At 33.5% G+C, this 19,872-nt stretch overlaps 2 protein-coding genes across 3 annotated transcripts; one reads left to right on the forward strand and one right to left on the reverse strand.

The window, feature by feature from the left end:
- The first annotated feature begins 337 nt into the window (after positions 1-337).
- Positions 338-15,635, forward strand: LOC125073454 (transient receptor potential channel pyrexia-like). 2 transcript variants are annotated; one of them, XM_047684292.1, is made up of 11 exons: positions 338-434; positions 6,626-6,746; positions 7,106-7,300; positions 7,714-7,931; positions 11,657-11,838; positions 11,954-12,135; positions 12,220-12,445; positions 12,526-12,684; positions 13,036-14,151; positions 14,235-14,495; positions 14,644-15,635. In XM_047684292.1, exons 1-11 carry the CDS (start codon positions 419-421, stop codon positions 15,505-15,507), a joined length of 3,540 nt encoding a protein of 1,179 aa, XP_047540248.1. In that variant the 5' UTR covers positions 338-418; the 3' UTR covers positions 15,508-15,635. The 2 variants fall into 2 exon arrangements, with proteins under 2 accessions (XP_047540248.1, XP_047540247.1); XM_047684291.1 differs by lacking the exon at positions 338-434 and adding an exon at positions 4,938-5,059.
- Positions 8,621-11,058, reverse strand: LOC125073455 (dynein light chain roadblock-type 2-like). Its single transcript, XM_047684293.1, has 4 exons — positions 10,999-11,058; positions 9,442-9,520; positions 9,004-9,104; positions 8,621-8,777 (listed from the first exon to the last, which is right to left on the reverse strand). Exons 1-4 carry the CDS (start codon positions 11,020-11,022, stop codon positions 8,670-8,672), a joined length of 312 nt encoding a protein of 103 aa, XP_047540249.1. The 5' UTR covers positions 11,023-11,058; the 3' UTR covers positions 8,621-8,669.
- Positions 15,636-19,872: the final 4,237 nt, after the last annotated feature.

Genomic DNA, 19,872 nt, shown 5'->3' on the forward strand with positions numbered 1-19,872 from the left:
TACAAATCACATAAATTAAAATTTACCTCAAACCTGACTTAATTATATATTGTATAACTTTAAAACCACAATGTTAAAAACATCGCTGTCTCATTCTAACATTTATAAATACACCATTAGAGCGAAGAGCGTCACAAATAATTTAATCACTTTAAATTACTAAAGTGAGCGCCTTCGATTTTGCTCTGAAGACATTTGAAAACCAACGTGACAATATAAGGACAATATTAAAAATAATAAAATAATTTGCCAATTCTAAACATTTTAAAGACACAAAATTGATTTCGTTGAAGGAAATTGATAAGAAACACCGTCACTCTGATACTTGTCACACGATTAAACAGTCGATTTAAACATAACGCGTACGTGAATGTTTAGTGTAGTGTTATTACTAATGTAATTAATGTGGTAACACATTATGTCTACGTCTAGAGGTATGTTTTTATTATTTAGTGTTATTTAGACGTGTTACATTTCTTAGACGTTATAATCATTCACTAACGAAAGTGTTAAACTTAAAATTCATTAAGGTTTATTATTTATAGTGATATGTAGTAACTTTAAGTGTCCCATAGCTAGGATTGGTTCTAATCTGGAAGGTTACCACGCTGCCAATGTAGGTTGGCGGCAAAACATGTGGCCGAATTCATAACGGCACATGCATCCTCTCGATGTTTTCTGTCATCTTCGAATAAGGGAAGTATTATAAACACACGATAAATAACGACGTCAGATTCCCTAGAAAATAATAATACCAGTGTAATATGTAATTATTAATAGTTTTTCCACTTCAGATACCGATTCAAAATCAAAGTTTTATTTTACTTTTCAGTGTATTTTCTGTTATGTTTTTAATTATGATTTTGTGCTATGCAAATTACTGGTTATTGAATCGGTGTAAACAAATCTTGTAATGTATCTGGACATCTCTATCGACACTCCCCCCTTAACTGATATGTGTATGCCGATTGAATTATCGTAACAGCGATCGCATTTGTAATCATATCGACTCCTAAGATGGTACGGTACAAATATGTAATTTTTATTTTATTTATTACATTAACAATATATGTACATATATAATATGACAGCGTGGCGTAATTTTTTTTTATGGTATAGGTTGGCAGACGAGCAAATGGCCACCATGGGTACTGTGAGAAATATTAACCATTCCTTACATCGCCAATGCACCAACCTTATTACCTATATATATATTTTTTATTTTATTATTAAGGACAACTACAAAACATACACCATTTATAGTTTAAAAATAAAGGTAATTACATTTTTCTATTAACCTAACACAACTTTTTTCTACTATATTATAAAAAAGGGGAACAAAAATATACTAACAATAATAATACATTACAAAAAATGAAAATTACAAAAGACAAGACAATTACTAAATACTAAACAATTAAAAAATAAAAAATAAAAAAGTAACTTTTTTGTATAGGTAACAAAGATTTTATAACAACAGTGCAACAACAGCGACACACTGTAAAAAAAACGTAGACGATATAATATATAATATAAACGTGATCGATATTGAAGAACGTAGCGATCTTTGATTTATTTTATTATTTCTAATTTAACTATGTTATGTAGCTTGTGCCTGTAGTTACACTGACCCCTTCAAACCGGAACACATAAATACTAATTATTTATTGCTGTTGAGTAGTATTCGACGGGCTTGTAAGTATTAAGTTAATTGTATGTTGACAATATGTTTAGGGGTGATTAGTAAATAATGTAATTCTTGTTTGAAATTTTAAACTAATAATCACTGAAAGAGAGAAATTTGCATTTAAATAAACAATGGTTTTAAGAGATAGGTAGAGTTTAGGTTGTGCTTTGACAGACAGTAGGTACCATTACACTAATATATAGTAAGGACAATAGTATACAGTAGGGACATTATTTTTTATGAACAAACTCTTAATATTGTAACAACTCGGTCTTAACTCAGAAATAAAACGATGTTTATTAAGTTTTATTTTATAATAAATATAAATAATATTTTACTCGACACGCAATGAAAAATATATACTCGAGAAACAATTTTCCCGTCATTAAGAGTGATTGACATCTGTCAATGTCATATTGCCAGATTAAAAAAGTTAATATCATAATGATAATTACACAAAATGACAGATACTCGTCTATAATATACAGATAATAAAAAATCGTTTCATATTTAATATAAAGTATTACATTCTAATTGAGTCTTACAATATATATCTCGTTCAAGTTCTAGGTATCGAGTTTATTTCTGTAACAAACGAGGTAATATGAATCATGATTATAATACCTATTGTACACTCATTAACTGGTTTTCATAGAATACATTAAAAAGATACCAGTGCCGAGATATATCAAGGGTAAGACCATGTGCGTCTTAACCGATGATTGCGGGTTCAAATCCATTCAAGCACCACTTAAATTCCAAATGTTTTTTTATATAAAAATCTACCACATTTTCCAGACCACCGCCACCGCCACTTCTAATAACCATTCGATAAAAAAAATATTAATCAAAAAATGTATAACCACCTACGGACAATTCCGCGTCGATTGACAATAGTCTCATACCGATATGTCCAATTATTACGTGATTAACGAACGAAGAAAAAAAAAGTTATTTTAAATAAAAACTTAACCGACCCATCCCGACATCGCCCGGGTGGAAATTATTAACAATTAAATTTATGTCCTATAGCACTCCGGAATAACGTCGCTTTCTACGAGTGGATTTGTTTTTTAATTAGAACCTTAGTACAAGAAAACAGGCCCTACATACAAAAAAAATTTACCTCCTTTCATAATATTAGTAAAGATAGTTCTCGTGGTAAAGAAAACCTACATGTGTAATAATTTCTAAGAAATTCATCCACAGTAATGGTATTAACCGTGGTGGAATTAGCTCCAGACCTTCTCCTTAAAGGGATACGATTTCTTTGCCCAGCGCTGGGATATTATCATACTATTAGTTTTACGTTAAACAAATATCTTACTTAAAGGATACAAGCTGTGATTTAAAAACAAAAATCAAATAAACAATTTATTTTATCCAATGAGTACCAATAAATTGGTGGAAAATAGTATAAATTGAATTACTCGCCGTTTCCGGTGGAATCTATATTCAAATTTGTAGAATCTTTATTCCAAATTTAAGATAAAGATCACATTAGTTAATTAAATGTAGATTCGAAGGTATTTTTTCTAAATATTTACTTAAAAAAAACCTCAATTTTAACTTTGATAATTGCTAAGTTACTTTTATCTGAGGTGATAAGATTTTAAGTGTGCAACCATTATCACAGTTAAAATATCCATCACTAAAAGCCATAAAGAACCCACACACATCTCGTTTCCATTCCTTAACAAAATAGTATAAAACGGACAAAACAAAAACCAGAGTTCATTGTTGTTTTAAAAATTAAACTGTGAATAAATTATTTATAAGATCGATTTGTGTTATAAGTGACTAACTACTAACAGCCTAGTGGGTCTCCCGCGAAACTTGCGTTTATTCAAAAGATTTTTTAGTACTTTCGTACCCTTTTTCCTCTCTCTAAAATTAATTCTTTGTTAAATTGAAACAATTTAGTAGTGTATGGAATGTTTAATATTCCTTATAGTGCCATTGTCTATGAGCGGTGGTGACCACTTACCATGAGGTGGCCCATATACTCGTCCGCCAAATATAAAAAATATTCCAGTCGCGTTTCGGCCGAAGCTGGATCGAAATATAATTAGTAACCTATCGTAACCGTTTCAAATAATAGAATTGTCAGTTTCGATTGCACTGAGGATTATTTTTATGAGAAATATAATTGGAGCCTATCGTGACCGTTATAAGTTCACCCCCAACCCCCACGCCCCTCAATTTACAGTAAAGATTTACAGTAAAGACAAATTCTAAGCTCAATACTGCATTCTCCACAGATAACGAAATGAATCAAAAACAAAACTTAAGCACATGGAAATACAGTTCGAACCACTGGGCTGTCTCGGAATTTTTCCAGTGACGTCATGAGTGAATTATTGACATAGTATTAAATATTTATTATTGCTATAAATCTTGATCACATATTTATATCGGTCTCATTGTATCTCGGGTTCAATGACTTCATTCATTTAAATATTTAAAACTGTTTGTTCGTTAAAATTATGTCGATATGTGAGATAGAAATATCAATGTATAAACGTCGTATAGACCTGAGTACATTAGTGGTATCCAATTAGATTACAAGGCCACAAGTCCTGGGATCAATTTCTGCATCGGATAAAAATATAAATTCTTAATAACAGACTGGAATTGGAAACACGTGTCACTTGCCCAGAATTGATCACGCAATCGGTTAACATTCAAACGTTCTTTATGTCGTGTAGATCTCGGAGTGTAGATTCTAGTGAGAACCGACAAGAAACTGAATAACAGACTTTTGTAAGTTATATACTTATTATTAAAGCGCCTGCTATCTAATATCCTATGAGTTATCTACACCGTTGGTTGCCTGGAAGAGATCGCGATAACGTCGCCAAAATTGTATCCTAGTTTTATTAGGCCGTATCCAAATTTTGTATTTTTTTTTTCTTTATACAATAAACTAAAAAGTACTTATTGTTTTCTAATTATTAAATGGAATTTCAATATTTTATTTTACAAAAAAAGTTCGGGTTTATTTAAAAAAAATGAACCTTAAATCTATCGACATAGTGCTTAGATCATTTATATATATTTATAAGTAAGTGACTAATACGATGATTTCGTGTTGTATGCCCCCGCGCATCTCTATCGCGACCTTCGCTAGAGCAAATATTTATTTCCGATTTAGTCACGCGATAACAATAAACAGGTTAAATTCCATAATAATTTAAAAAAACATAAAAAAGCAGTTCAGTTATGAATAGTATTAAAAGTGTTTTAGAATTGTAATTCACGATGACATTTTAGTTTGAAAAATACTCTAAATATACATTAAGATATGTACGTTACATGTTTCGTGAAGTTCAATTATGTGGAAGAAAGGATTCTCAAGATTATGTTTGAAAGGTAATGATTTATATCATGTATAAAATTAACAAATGAGGTTTAGTGTATTGTTAAGTTATTAGCGAGACATTCTCAGTAAAAAGTCTGGAGTGGAGACGTTTGTGATCACCGTGCCTCGTAAAGCACGTAAGGCCGTAGTTCCTGCGATTGATGTTTTTCGATAGTGTTAGATTTCGCATCGCATAGGATTTTGAGAGTGAGGGTAGAGATAGTTCACTATATCAAGCCCTGGAGTTAGATAATGTGCCTTAATGGCCAGGGTAGATATCGGTCAAGAGGACCAGTGGCGTAGCTAGGTGGGCCCCGTGCATAGAAAAATAATCGGGCCGTCACCCCTCTTTCCACCCCCTTTTTAACTTATATTGCTCTTCAAAATTATAGATAGGTAAAAAAAAATCTTGTGAGCAGGGTCGGTTTTCTAGCTTCTCTCTTGACCCGCTCTTTTCAAAGCTTAGGCTAGAGGGCCCCCTGAGCTCCGGGGTCCTGGTGCACTGCACCACCTGGCCCTACGATAGCTACGCCACTGATTGGAGGACATGTGATCTTATTTACTTCCGGTATAATACTTAAATTTGAAGGTTACTTAAATTTACTAAAATTTTAAACTTAAAGTAATGAATTTTACTTACTAAAATCAAAACTAATATAATAGAGGTCAAATTTGTTTGTTTGTATGTAGGGGGTAATCCAGATCTAATAGACCAATTATATATTTTTTTGTCACTGCTAGAAAGTTAGATTATTTCTGAGCGCTATATGATTTAAATTTATTTATATCACATCATTGTTTTATTAAGAAATTGCTGCCGTGTGAAGGCGTTACGGGTCGCTGGTATTTTATTAGAAGATATTACAAAATAATCTTTCTTTATAACCCAAATTATAGTAACAGCTTGTAAAAATGATTGAATGCTAGGAGTATATTCCACCACGCTGCTCCAATGCGGCTTGGTGGAATACACATGTGGCTGAATTACGTTGAAATAAGCACATGCAGGTTTCCTCGTGATGTTCCTTCACCGCCGAACACAAGATCAATTATAAACACAAATGAAGCACATAAAAATCCAGTGGTGCTTGCCTGGGTTTGAACCCGCAATCATCGGTTGAGATGTACGCGTTTCAACCACTGGGCAATGGATCTCAAATTATGCAGTAATTATATTTCACTTAGCTTCATTAATAACGAATATACAAAATTGTATTAATTGAAATTGTTTACTGCTAATAATGAAACATTTTATCGTAATATCTGAATTGATAACACCAAGCTTATACATTATGGTTATATATTTACTTGGTGGTAGGGTTTTGTGCATGACCGTCTGGGTAGGTACCACCCACTCCGCATATCTTCTACCAATAAGCAGCAATACTTTGTATAATTGTGTTTCAGTTTGAAGGATGAGTGAGCCAGTGCAATTAACGGCACAAGAGACATTACATCTTACTTCCAAGGTTGCTGGCGCATTGGTGATGTAAGGAATGATTAATATTTCTTACGTCGCTAATATCTATGGGTGGTACTAGACACTTGCCACAGATGGATGGATTGTTTCCTTTCAGATGTAGAGAAGGGTACACCAGAAGAAGATGAGAAATCGACGCCGCTGCTGTCGCCAAACGTAAGCGGCAGATTGCGACCGCTCAGACCGCCGAAACCCCACGTAAAAGACAATGGGACTTCGTGAGTATCGACAGTAATGAGGTTTAAAATATTTAAAATATTTATATACGTTTTTGAGGTTTTTATTCCTATTTTTGAAGTGAAACTTCTCAAAAATGTGGCAGGACAAAATAAAATAAAATTTCACTTACCGTTATGAATTACACAAACATTTTTTAAGTTCTTCAATGTATAACTAAACCAATTTTATTATACTGATATTTTTTGAGAATTAATATTTTTTGATTGATTTTGTGAGAATTATTAAATGTCTATGTAGAGTGGTTAGAACACTTTTTAATATATCTTTTCTCATTCTATTAGTTTACTTACTTCATTTTTTAAAGAAGTTATTTAACAAAAACAAAACAAACTTCCAGATCACCCTCCCGTCATCCTGCTTTAAAAAAGCTGAAGTTGGAACCGCCATCGGCAATATCGACACCGGACGACACGCCAGCCCCAGATACAGCTGAGTGGCCCAAGAAATGGAGACGCAGCGATAGGAGGCTAAGGCGACTCAACACTGAACTACTGGAAGCGATCGAGGCTCATAATGTGGAAGAAATTGAAAGGTAAAAAAAATACAATTGGATATTCTACCATCAGACACCAATACTGAGTAAAGTTGTGTTCGACGGACGGATAAATGGGCCGCTTGATTGTAAGTATTCACCAGGCATATAGACATTGGCGTGTTTGAAATTTTAACCATTCCTGACATCGCTATTGCGCCACCAACCTTGGAAACTAATATGTTTTGTCCCTTGTGTCTGTAATTACACCGGCTCATTCATCCTTCAAAATGGAACACAAAAATACCTAAAAAAGACTTCCCAGGTGGACTAGCACAATGTGCTTCTACCGAATAAAGGTCCAATTAGAATGCCTATGTATATGGTGATCACTTACCACCAGGTACAACATTTGCTTACTAATCTATGTGTACACTCACCTAATTAGTATATGATATATAAATATAATTCAGGTTGCTGAGAGCCGGCGCGAACGCAAACGCAACATGTCGGCTCGACCTCGTATCGGCTTGCCACATAGCAGCCCTAGAAGGAGGCGATGCCTTGGAACTTCTCGTCAAGTATGGTGCAGAGAAGCACAGACACGATCGACTTGGTCGAACACCACTACACTTGGCCGCTTACGCTGGAAACGCAAGACAGATGGCGGTACTACTGGATTTCCCCGAAGGTATGTCGATAATTTTAAGAACAATTGTGTCAGGTTTTATACTTTAGGTAAGAAACAGATAATTGCTTAATAAGCCTACATACATTTAATTTAACACTGTTACATGACGATTCAAAAGTGCTTTAAAGAACCAACTTGAAGACAAAATATTTTAAATCCGCTTCCATGTTCAAAACACTACCTTATTTTGAAGTCTTATTAAAACGAAGGGACCTTTTTTCTGAATATATTAGAAGATACTCGATACCTTAATTTGTAAATTAAAAATCAATAATAATATTTTAATTTTAAAATAAAAGTCATAAAATAAAGCATGACCACAAAGCGTTTATTGTAAATCGAATCTAAGAAATGATACGAATAATGTCATCTTAATATGTATCACATTTTAAAATTTGTCACGATATATTTAAACTCTTGAAACAATAAGACGCTCTATCCATGTCTGTCTTACTGTATGCGTTTATGTTGCTTAAAATGTACACAAACGCTACAGAAAACGATACGAAACAAATATCCTGATGCTCGCCAGCATCCTCACTCACAAGTTGACAAGGCGGTTAGCTTACTTTAGTTGTACTTTAAAACGAATACAAAAATTGCATTGCGTTACGCACATATACAAAAGTTAATATTTAATATTTTTAAAAGTTATAAATTTAATTTTAAGTTAATATTTTTATGATATGCAAAATTTTTGGAATGGGCATGAATGTCTTGTGTCCTCGACCGTGTTGTTCAACCGCGTCTCATGACGACGATCAAATGGAATTCGTGATCGGGTGCCACCACAGCCTCCGATTTCCTTGACACCAACCGCAGGACCATTAATTCATCCGTTACATCCTGCAAACATTACCGACAATTGAAGGCAACATTAGAATTTGACTAATCCTCTTAACGAAACAAATATCAAAAGTGATATATTGGTAAAATTTATAGTTAATATATGTATATGAGTAGGTAGACGGATAAATGAGCCAAAAATTTAATGGCCAATAGTAATTTATCCAGCAGTACGATTTGAAGTCATTGTTAAATTAAATAATTTAATAACTAAATGAATCCTTACGATTTCCTTCAAAGCATTGGATGCGTGGTGTGACAAATTCCTCATGTGCGTTGAGTACGTGGCCGCTGTCAAACTGTCCAATGTTGTTGTTTCCGGAAAACCTACATCAGACGAAGTTACGTTCAAATAAATAATAACAATAGTCGTACTTTATTGTTATCCATTACGTAAATATTATAAAAAGTACCCCGACTCCTGAACTGGTGACACCCATGCGTCAGAAGTTCCTTGCCTTCCCATAAAATTATTACAGAGTATTAAAATACAAAATGTCTTGTTACTAATCAATATATTTGTTATTTATAAAAATATAATAGATAATATAGATAGATAAAAAGTCATAAGAAAAGATTGAAAGTAGATATGACGTACAGAAAGCAAAACTGCTAAATACGATCTTTATTCGTTTTAGATGGTGCAAAGTTTAAACGTACTAACCTTCACAGTTAACTATGATAGAGCCGACGACATTGCCATTTTCGTTGATTCTCGTCATTGTGTTCGTCGCCAGCGGTCCCTTTGATAATCAAAACAGACAAATAGGTTATATGCTTGAGTATTTTACATTTATCATATTAAGCATCCTACTGCTGGACATTAGCAGGTCTTCTGGGTAGAGGCGATTATCTTGTAAAGAGCTTCTCTTTAAGGATAAAAGTAAGATATATTCCACCAGGGTTCTCGAGTGTAGTTTAGTAATTTAATGTTATTGTTTGGTGGATTAGCAAATAGACCACGTGATGGTCAATGGTCACCTCCACCATGACAATGATACTACAAGAAATATTTATCATTCCTCGTATCACCAATGCGCCACCAACCTTGGGAACTGAGATATTCCTTTGGACTTACAGTTACACTGGCCCATTCACCCTTCAAACCGGAATACAACAATATTAAATATTGCTGTTGTGGGGTAGAATATGATAAGTGGGTGGTTCCTACCCAGACGGCCCTACACAAACCCTACCACGAATACCATCATCCGATCCTTACAAGTTTCATTACTGTGTTTATCTTAACCAAACACGGGTTGATTTATAAAAACCAATCAAATACATGATTAATCTTGCCAGGTTTGACTCATGTTATGCCCATCCATCGGGTTTACTCAGCTCGAGAAAATTAATTTACAAGATTTCAATAAAACAAATTAAAAATATTTACGTTTCCATAATTAACATAAAATAATGTCACTCTGTTAATTAACTTATCAAGACTACACTTTGGGGCCTTTATATAAAGGACATAATTATAATCTATTGAAATCACAAGAGGACAATAGCCAAAAAAACAACATTTGACAACGAATCGAGGGCTTGAAGAAGCTGTAATAGTCATTATGGGTTTACAAAATTCGGGTTCGGGTGATTTCGGGCTCAAACCCAGGCAGGCACCACTGAATTTTCATGTGCTTAATTTGTGTATATAATTCATCTCGTGCTCGGCGGTGAAGGAAAACATCGTGAGGAAACCTGCATGTGTCTAATTTCAACGAAATTCTGCCACATGTGTTTTCCACCAACCCGCATTGGAGCAGCGTGGTGCAATATGCTTCAAGCCTTCTCCTCAAAGAGAGAGGAGGCCTTAGCCCAGCTGTGGGAAATTTACAGGCTGCTAATGTATGTATGTAATGTAGTATTTTATTATATTTACACAAATGAAGAACTGTTACTGGTGCACCATATAGCTGAGCTATTTGTAAATCGCGTGGCATACGTAAAACTAAGGTTTGTTTATCGTCGGTTCAATTTATTCGATTGGAGTGAACTATTGGTATAAACCATTTGGCATTAACGAAAAAAAGTTGTCACGGACAGAAAAGCTGTGAACAGATCGTTCGAAGTAAACAGAGTGACAGTATTAAGTTGTTTTGCAGTTCAGCTTCTTAATTAAAGTGGAGGATAAAAGTTTAAAAGGCCAATAACGTTTTACAATTTAAAATTTACGACTCTCTTAAACCACGAAATGCGTTACACTTTTAGGGATACTTACCATAAAATTCTGGGCTATTTCCATGATTTAGTGTAAGAAAGCTCTAAAGTCTTATAAAAGCTTCAGCTTTTATGAAAATTCTCCGTAATTTATGTAAATAAACGTATTCCTCTGCGTCAATCGAGTGTCAAAATAGACATAAAATTATGATTAATATCGCTCTAATATAGCCAGTACTTTAATTATGGTAATCAGAGAATTGCCTGATTAATTAAATAGTAAAATACGTTATTATTTACATCGATTTGTTTATGTATCAAAGAACATATGTTAATAGAAAATTTAGCAGATGAAAAAAGCAATGAATATTTCTCTGATGTATGGTACATTTCATACAATTTATCCTCGTTGTTCCGGTGGCTAAATATAATTCCGCAGAACCTGAGGCGGACCTATAAAAGTGACTAGATTATTCCGTTGAAAAAATTCTCAGTAACAGCGCGGTGTTTAGAAGTTGGAAGTGACTAAAATCGGTCAAGACGACATAATATTCGAGGGACAAATATGATTACCTATAAACATGTAACCATTATTTTAGCGTAAAGTAAAAACACTTAGGTAGAGATTACAAATTATAGTTAAACAAATTGATTTCAATCTTTCTCACCCTGACTCTGACATAAAGAGCAAAAAAGTTAAGTTAAATCTTTCATTTTAGATATGCAAAGGCGCGTAGACAACGAAGACATGTCGTCAGAAGCTGAAGAAGATGTTAAGAAGATAAGCAAACTGACCAAAGAAATGGTCAATATGCGCTGTGACTTAGGCGATGTGGACATCATACTACCCAAGGCCTGGAAAGACAACATCGATCACAATTGCTTGGACATCAAAGGGACTGTGAGTCAACAATAATATTTACATACTAAAATATATTACGACTAATAATTCTGTGTACATCTCTTTTATAAACCTTGAATGAAAAGGAAATAAAAATTAAACTCCTTAATTTCAGTTACCATTATTACAACCGGGCTGGACACCTCTCCATGTTGCCGCATCGTGCGCCCGCAGACATTGTACTAGATTGCTGTTAGCAGCTGGGGCTGATCCTAATGTTCTTGACGTCAAGGGCCAGAGTCCTTTAGATGTAGCTGGTCTAGCACATTATCACGACAAAGACATTAACCCTTCAAAGTAATTATATCTTATTTTGTCTATCTTCTATAATATTTGAATTTATACCAATTTCTGTAATAGAAACTATTAATATATTTGTAGTTTTACAGAGGTTGTCAAAATGCTCCTAAATGCTGGTAGCCAATTTAATAGCATGAAGGGTAGTGGCTTCAATGTGGACACACCTTTACATATTGCTGCTGAGCTAGGTAATATCGATTGCATTAAAGAACTCTTGGATGCTGGCGTATCTATAACTTGTCTTAATTCTTCTGGACAAACGCCTTTACATGTATGCGTTAAGAATGAATTAGAAGAACCATTGCAGGTATTTAAGAAATATTTCTTGCCATATTTTTATATCAACGTATTTCAGTACTAATAATAATAATTCTACCAATGTTCTAGATTTTAGCCAATTATGCAACGAAGGATATTAATCCTTTAACAGCGATGGTAGATGTTAAAGACAAGGATGGATATACTGTTTTACAAGCAGCTGTTAGGGCAGCGTGGGTGCCAGGCGTATGCATTGCTTTAGAATCAGGAGCAGATGTAACGATGAAGGTAGCATATTTTCTGTAAATATCAACCAATTTACAATCACATTCAACCAATTCACAAATAGTCTTGTGCTCAAAATATAAAGTTAAATAAATAAATGTTAATACGCTTCAACTGCCTTGAGGTAGTTATTTAAAAGTAGATGTTTATGACCTAGAAATTACGTTCTGGACTGAACATATCCATATATTTTATTTTAATGTATACGAATAGCCTACGTTAGCTTCAGGGAACATCCCTAATATATGCTTCAGATGCTTTCTCAAGCTTAATTTCTTTAATTTCATCTTTTTATGTTTAATTTACGAACGGTATAATATTTACAAATTATAACATCTTATTTTAATAACATAGGCAAACGATGGTGAAACTCCAATACATTCAGCCGCAACGCTTGGAAATTTAGATGTGCTTAACGAAATACTTAGTTTAGCGAAACAGAAAGATTTTATTGACTATCAAAACGAGGAAGGTGAGACACCCTTGATGAAAGCAATAATAAATGGACATTTAAATTGCGTAGAAGCTATCCTTAATGATGGAGCATCAATTAAATTAACTATGCCAGGTGACGTAAACGTATTACATATAGCAGCTGAATACGGACACATAGATATATTAAAATTTTTAATCGAATATGACGATAATGCAACAGAAGAAATGATAAATGCTGTAACTTCTCCTGACAGAAGAGGATTTGGTCCAATCCATTTCTCAGTATTCAACAACAATACTGATTGCTTAATTTACTTAATATCCAAAAACGCAGATATAAGATTAAGAACAACATCGAGTCCTCATAAGTCATCGACACCTTTACATTTAGCAGCGATGAAAAATTATGAAGAGATAGCGAAAATTATTTTAAACAATGACAGAACTACTCTTCATGAAGTTAATAGTCTGGGCTGGTATCCTTTACACACTGCTGGTCACCATGGGAGTAGAGATCTCGTTGCGCTACTTTTGCAAGAAGGAGCTGATCTATCTGGATACACTGATGGCCCTAAAAAATATAGAAGAACTGCCATTGATATGATTATAAATAACATATCGAAACCAACAACGTTTTTCGAAGACGTTTTCGATTCATATATTTCAGCGAATTCAAATAATTTTCAAGATTCCAAGTGCGAAGTAACTGTTGACTACAGGATATTGATGCCTACGATCTGTGAAATGGAACAAATGAAAGTTATAGAAGCTCTTTTAAAAACTGGAAACAGACACGGACAGAGAAGACTTCTAGTACATCCTTTGGTGGAGAGTTTTCTCTATCTTAAATGGAAGGCGTTATTGCCATTTTTCTATACCATAATAGCTGTATATTCCCTCTTTGTGAGTTCGCTTACAATTTTCATTATAGGAGTATTTTTTTACAAGGATACTAACACAAAACCACCCCCATTTCTTAATCCAAATATATGGGGATACATAGTTTATACCACTATAGGTTTAATAATAATACAGGTAGGTTTAAGTACTATGATGTTTTATATACATAAGTGTATAATTCTGAATTACAATTATTCTTAATTTTCTTTTTTTTGTAGGAGTTATTCTATATGAATATAAAAAGTACAAGATATTTTTTACAACTGGAAACTTGGATCAAATTTTGGTCAATATCTTTATCAGCCGTTCTACCGCTGACTGTTTTCTTTGTCCCGTTGACAACAGCCGAATGGCCTAGACATGTAGCGACTTGTGCATTGCTGCTATCATGGATAGAACTTATGTTCCTGTTATCGAGATTTCCAAATTGGGGATACTACGTACTTATGTTTGGGAAAGTTGCCGCAAATGTGATAAAGGTAATGTCACATTTATATTTAACTGAATTTATTGGTATTTTCTTATATGTATAGATTAATCGATGTCCTCACCCGCAGGTTATCAATAAATATTATGCAAATTGTCTTATAACAAAAAAAATATTAATAATGCAAATTTTAATTTCAGATTCTTTTGACTTTTGCATTTTTAGTTATTGGATTCTCGTTAAGTTTTATGATACAATTCCATTCCGAAATACCATTCGACGGTCCTTGGGCTGCCATAGTCAAAACTATGGTCATGATGACGTCAGAATTTGACTACTCAGCCTTATTCGATAAAGAACACACCCAAGAACTAGCTACATCTTTAATTATAGTCAGATTGATCTTTGTAATATTCCTTATTTTGGCTGCAATCGTCCTTATGAATTTAATGGTCGGTGTTGCTGTCAATGACATTAACGATTTAGAAATCTTGGGTAATATTCGAAGACTCGCAAAGCAAGTTGAATTTCTCGGAACATTAGATAACTTAGTATATAATAAATTCGTTGGTAAGATTCTGCCAAACCGTTTAAGTAAAAGTATACGAAATAAAAGAAAAGTTATGGGCGTTATGTCCTTTTGCCCGGGAAAACCGAGATGGCGTATACACAAATCAATACCAACTCGTATAAGGAATGCTATCATGGACAAAGCTCAGCAACAGAAGAAACAAATGGAAATGGAAACTAACATGGAATCGTTTAGAATGAAAATCGACGAAATGTATGAAGCCATAACGAAGAAAAAAGAAATTAAAGAAAAACCAGAAACAATTAGGAAAGAAGTTAGAGGATTACAAAAACTTAAATATGACGAAATAATGGATCGCCTGAATAATCTAGACGATGGTGTTACTAAAGTCAAGGGTCAAGTTGCTGATTATATAGAAGAAACGAAATGTCCTATAGAAGAGATTAATGTAAAAATGGATCAAATGTCGTTAGAAATGGAAGACATTAAACAATTCTTAAGAAGATTGGAAACTAAACTTGGCAACTTATGATTAGACCTTGAATTAGAATTAGACCTAAAACCTAAGATTTATAAAAATAAACATTGTTGTAAATGACGTAAACCATCTATTGGCACAAAATATGATGACGTCAATCTCCTTGTTTGCATCGAGCATATAAGTACTATATACTTAGTTGTTGTAATCATAAAAAAATATATATTATATTATGCATTTAGTTTTCTACACCATAAACTCTCTTAATAATCGTTAATTTTGATATTTTATATCGGTCGGGCGTTTGACGCACATTTTTTTTTATTCTATTTCATTACTGTCTAGTTATAAACCCGAATATATTGTTACGAGCTCGTTGATAATCAAAGGCTGGCGTGATCTTTCTCGAACTAGAAGTCGTTTATTTGAATTACATTCTAGAACAGTCTATTATAAAATACAATATATTTTTTCTTCGCGTCGTAATCGTAACTGGAAACCTACCTATCTGATACACTTACCTATAAATTATATCGGAGCGTCAGGAACTTCAAATATATTGATAAAATATTACTAAGTTAAGTTTCACTGACACGACGGACGCTCATATATAATTCGAGGTCTCGGTCAGTTTTCTTAAGACAACGTAGCGTCTATCTTACAATCGATTCTGAAGTTTTCTATCTCTAGAACTTGGAACATTTAAATTTTACATGACATCACTGTATGTTCTAGAATTTACGAAAAGTACTGAACGGTGAATTATTAAAAGTTTATTTCGTTGAGTATTCTTGAAAATTCAGAGAGTGTACCACGTGTTTGTTTGTTATAATACCAAGACAAGATAGAACAATCAAATCAATGAAGTTAATTGTTTGTTCACTCGGTTCAGCCAATCAGGAGACAATCGATCCAGTGTACGTTTGTATGTATGCAAATACATACATACATACCTGATGTACGAAGTTCGTAAAATGACACAGATACTAACGTCTGTAGAGTTACGATTCAAGCCCAAATTTTGTTATTTTATCAAAATATGTAGGCGTATTGTCATGTTGGCCCCTTGATGGTGTAGGCCACCACTGTAGACATTGGCATAGTTAGAAATATATCCATAACATCGGCATTACGTCACCAATATTAGTACTGTGATGGCCTTGTGTCGTAATTACGCTGGCTCACTCACGCCTCAAACCGGAATACAGCAATTCTAAGTATTGCTGTTTGGCGGTAGAATATATGACCAGTGAGTGGTACCTACCTAAAGGGACTTCCATATAGTCCTACTAAGATTGTAGGATATAAATTGCTATTATATACAGATAGAATTAAAAATATATATTTTGTTATATAAGTTTGATATAGACTTCTACGTCTTCATTAAAGTTAACAAATATGTAGAGTTTTATGTATATCGTTGTATATTTTGTTCTTCGTCGTAACTGGTCGTTAGTTAGTTCGTTAGTTCAACAGATGACAATTTGTATACATGCAGAAAGAACGGATTGATTTTTCAAAAGCTTTTACTAGTTATTTTATAAAACTTAAAATTGAAACTATATACGCAAAAACTACGAAACTGATTTTAATGAAACTGTTTGTGATAAAACTTAATGAATGTACTCTTTTTGAAGTGATAACTTCTTATGTGAGGGTAAACCGCTTCGTTACATAACGCGTTACGGCGCCAGTCTGTCCGGCTTCCCTTTTACATACATAATGTACATACATTTGAAATCTGTACACAAAATTTTCAAGAATAATATATATTTTATAATCAATAAAATATTTTATTAATAAATAACCTTTCCTTAAATTATCATTTTAATATAAATACAGTTTAATTAATAACAACTTCCAACTTGATTAATTTCAGTTGTCACTTCTGTCGGACGTCACGAGACGCACATGTATTATGAATAAATAAATATTAGACAATATCACATACATTACTCTGATCCTAATGTAAGTAGCTAAAGCACTTATGTTATGGAAAATCAGAAGTAACGACGGTACCACAAACACCCAGACCCAGGACAACATAGAAAACTAATGAACTTGTTCTACATCGACTCGGCCGGGAATCGAACCCGAGACCTCGGAGTAACATACCAATGAAAACCGGTGTTCACACTACTCGACCACGGAGGTCGTCGTGGGACCCACGAGGGACATAATTACAGTTCTTATGGCGTTTTGGCGATATGGGCTCCACATACATATAATTAGGTGCCATTTGCCCGCCAACGAAAACCGTAAAAAATATTAGTAAAAACCAAACCATTTAAACAACGATAACCATAGAACAAACCTATTTTTAAGTACCAATCCTAGTTATCCTATCTGCTAAAATATATGATTTATTTGAGCGTAAATAAGTCAGTTCTATCGAGGAGGAGGAAACAAAAATAAGGCAACATTTTTGGAACTCACCAAGAATAAAAATGTTACTTGCAAAGTGATAGCAGAACTGGACTGACCCTTCCCTGAAGCTTCCCTGCTGATGATAAACTAAAAATATCAAAGAGCGTGTTACTCAGAACAGATATCAGCTCTCCTTATAATATATGGATAGTGGCTAGCTTATAATGCTTCAGACACAGAGATCCTATCTCCACAGACTTTTTCTGAGTCTGAGTTCATAAACCCGAAATTTTGATGGTCTTCTCCTATTGATGAGCTGTTTTGTTGATTGTATCAGATTGAGACCATCAGATTTGTTATAATGGGTGTACTCGTAATTGGATTTTTGCCACACACTTCCACAAAAATATCTCAATACACAGTTTGTTAGTATCCTTAAAATTTACCGCCGAGGCCGAAATTAGGTATTTTCGCTTTACTTAAAGTAAGACATTAAAAGGTCATACTATACTTTAAATAACATTACTATCACGCCCAAAAAGATACTCTTCAAAACATTCATTATAAAGTATTAATAATAATAATAAACGTCCTCGAATTTCATAAGAATTAACTTTTCATCTCGGTAACAATTCTCAACTTCTCTCCCAAACTCGTGAAAAAGATATAAAAAATATTTCGACCAACAATTACACCATCTTTTAGGGATAATAGCGCAAAGTTTATACAGCAGTAAACAGGAACTCTTGGGACGCCGCAGACTTAAACTGCTGCATTAAAACATCCATAAAATTGCTTTAATTAATGGTACGTTAAAGAAACTTGGCGTATGGACTTGTATGTCTAGCTACTAGTTTCTGCCCTGTGACTTTTCCCGTGTGTGAGGAGTAGGGGAGTTCCATTGATCCATTTCTAGTTCGTAAAAAGCTATGAATTTTTGACACTATGATAAAATATTAGTCTAAATATTATTCTAAAAATAATAACTTGAGGTTTTTTGTAAAAAATAACCAACACGCTAGATTAGGTTACCAAAAGCTGCGTTCTGAATCTTGGTTCAGCAAAATTAAAGCTGAAACTTCATTGGTTAGAACACTTGAAAACACGAGGTTGCGCCACTGAATTATTTTGCTCAATAGCTCGGTTGTGAAGGAAAACATCGTGAGAAAACTTGCAGTTGTCCACAAATGTGTATCTAACATAGGGTATTGAAAATAACTCCTAACATTTAAATAAAGAAGAGACATAGACTAGCAGGGCATTTACAGCTACTCACTAAATTCACCTCCCTTTAACTAAAGTATATTTAAGTATACCGATAAAAGATCCTCAGTTAAGTTGCTGCTGAGCTCAGAGAAAGATCAGAGACTGCGCCTATCTCCTGCAAGTCTGGCTGTACAGAGATATTAGCAGTCGTGGCATAAACTGAGCCAATATAACTAGTGGGAATATCTTAAAAATAATACAAAAGCAGAATATCTTCTAGATAAAGAATTAGGGCTTTCTAATTACTAAAAAAACTTTTCTATTGAATCAATAGTCCTTAGTATAAACAACTAATATCATATTCATATATCTAACATACATAGTGTAGCCGGTTTAAATCGAATTACGTCTTTACGTTATTTTTTATCATTTCTAGTTTCTACGCCACTTACTATATTAGGACTCAGGTGCAGCCTCAGCCATCGATCTGTTACAAAGGCAATCATGAAGATATGGTTGCTATCGAGAAATATAGTTCTCGATTACACCCATTTACAATATCGATAAACTTTTGTTTTTAAATTCGACGATCATTCTTTTAAACGAGTCATATTTATACATCACTATAAATTCGTAGATAGCTATATAAATAATTTGGTTGAAAAAAATATAGTCGTCTGGTTTGTTTAGTTAATCGTATTTTCTTTTTGTCCACTGTTGTGTCAAAAGTTTTCATTTATATATAAACCTGAAGTCATAGGAATAAACTGGTATTATTTTTTTTATTATTATTCTTTTGCAAAATAAATATCAAAATTAAAAAAAAACATAAATCGAAATTAAGTA

The sequence above is a fragment of the Vanessa atalanta genome, chromosome 24 (genome assembly GCF_905147765.1).
Source record: "Vanessa atalanta chromosome 24, ilVanAtal1.2, whole genome shotgun sequence".
Classification (NCBI taxonomy): Eukaryota; Metazoa; Arthropoda; class Insecta; order Lepidoptera; family Nymphalidae; genus Vanessa; species Vanessa atalanta.

What these genes read in the sequence shown, in the direction of transcription:
- LOC125073454 (XM_047684291.1), top strand. Translation starts at nt 5,023, where the DNA reads ATGTGGAAGAAAGGATTCTCAAGATTATGTTTGAAAG. An exon ending in AATGTGGAAGAAATTGAAAG is followed by an intron (nt 7,301 to 7,713) that starts GTAAAAAAAATA and finishes AATATAATTCAG; the next exon opens with GTTGCTGAGAGCCGGCGCGA. An exon ending in TAGGTTTAATAATAATACAG is followed by an intron (nt 14,152 to 14,234) that starts GTAGGTTTAAGT and finishes TTTTTTTTGTAG; the next exon opens with GAGTTATTCTATATGAATAT.
- LOC125073455 (XM_047684293.1), bottom strand. Translation starts at nt 11,022, where the DNA reads ATGGAAATAGCCCAGAATTTTATG. An exon ending in AAATAGCCCAGAATTTTATG is followed by an intron (nt 9,521 to 10,998) that starts GTAAGTATCCCT and finishes TGATTATCAAAG; the next exon opens with GGACCGCTGGCGACGAACAC. An exon ending in TATCATAGTTAACTGTGAAG is followed by an intron (nt 9,105 to 9,441) that starts GTTAGTACGTTT and finishes CGTCTGATGTAG; the next exon opens with GTTTTCCGGAAACAACAACA.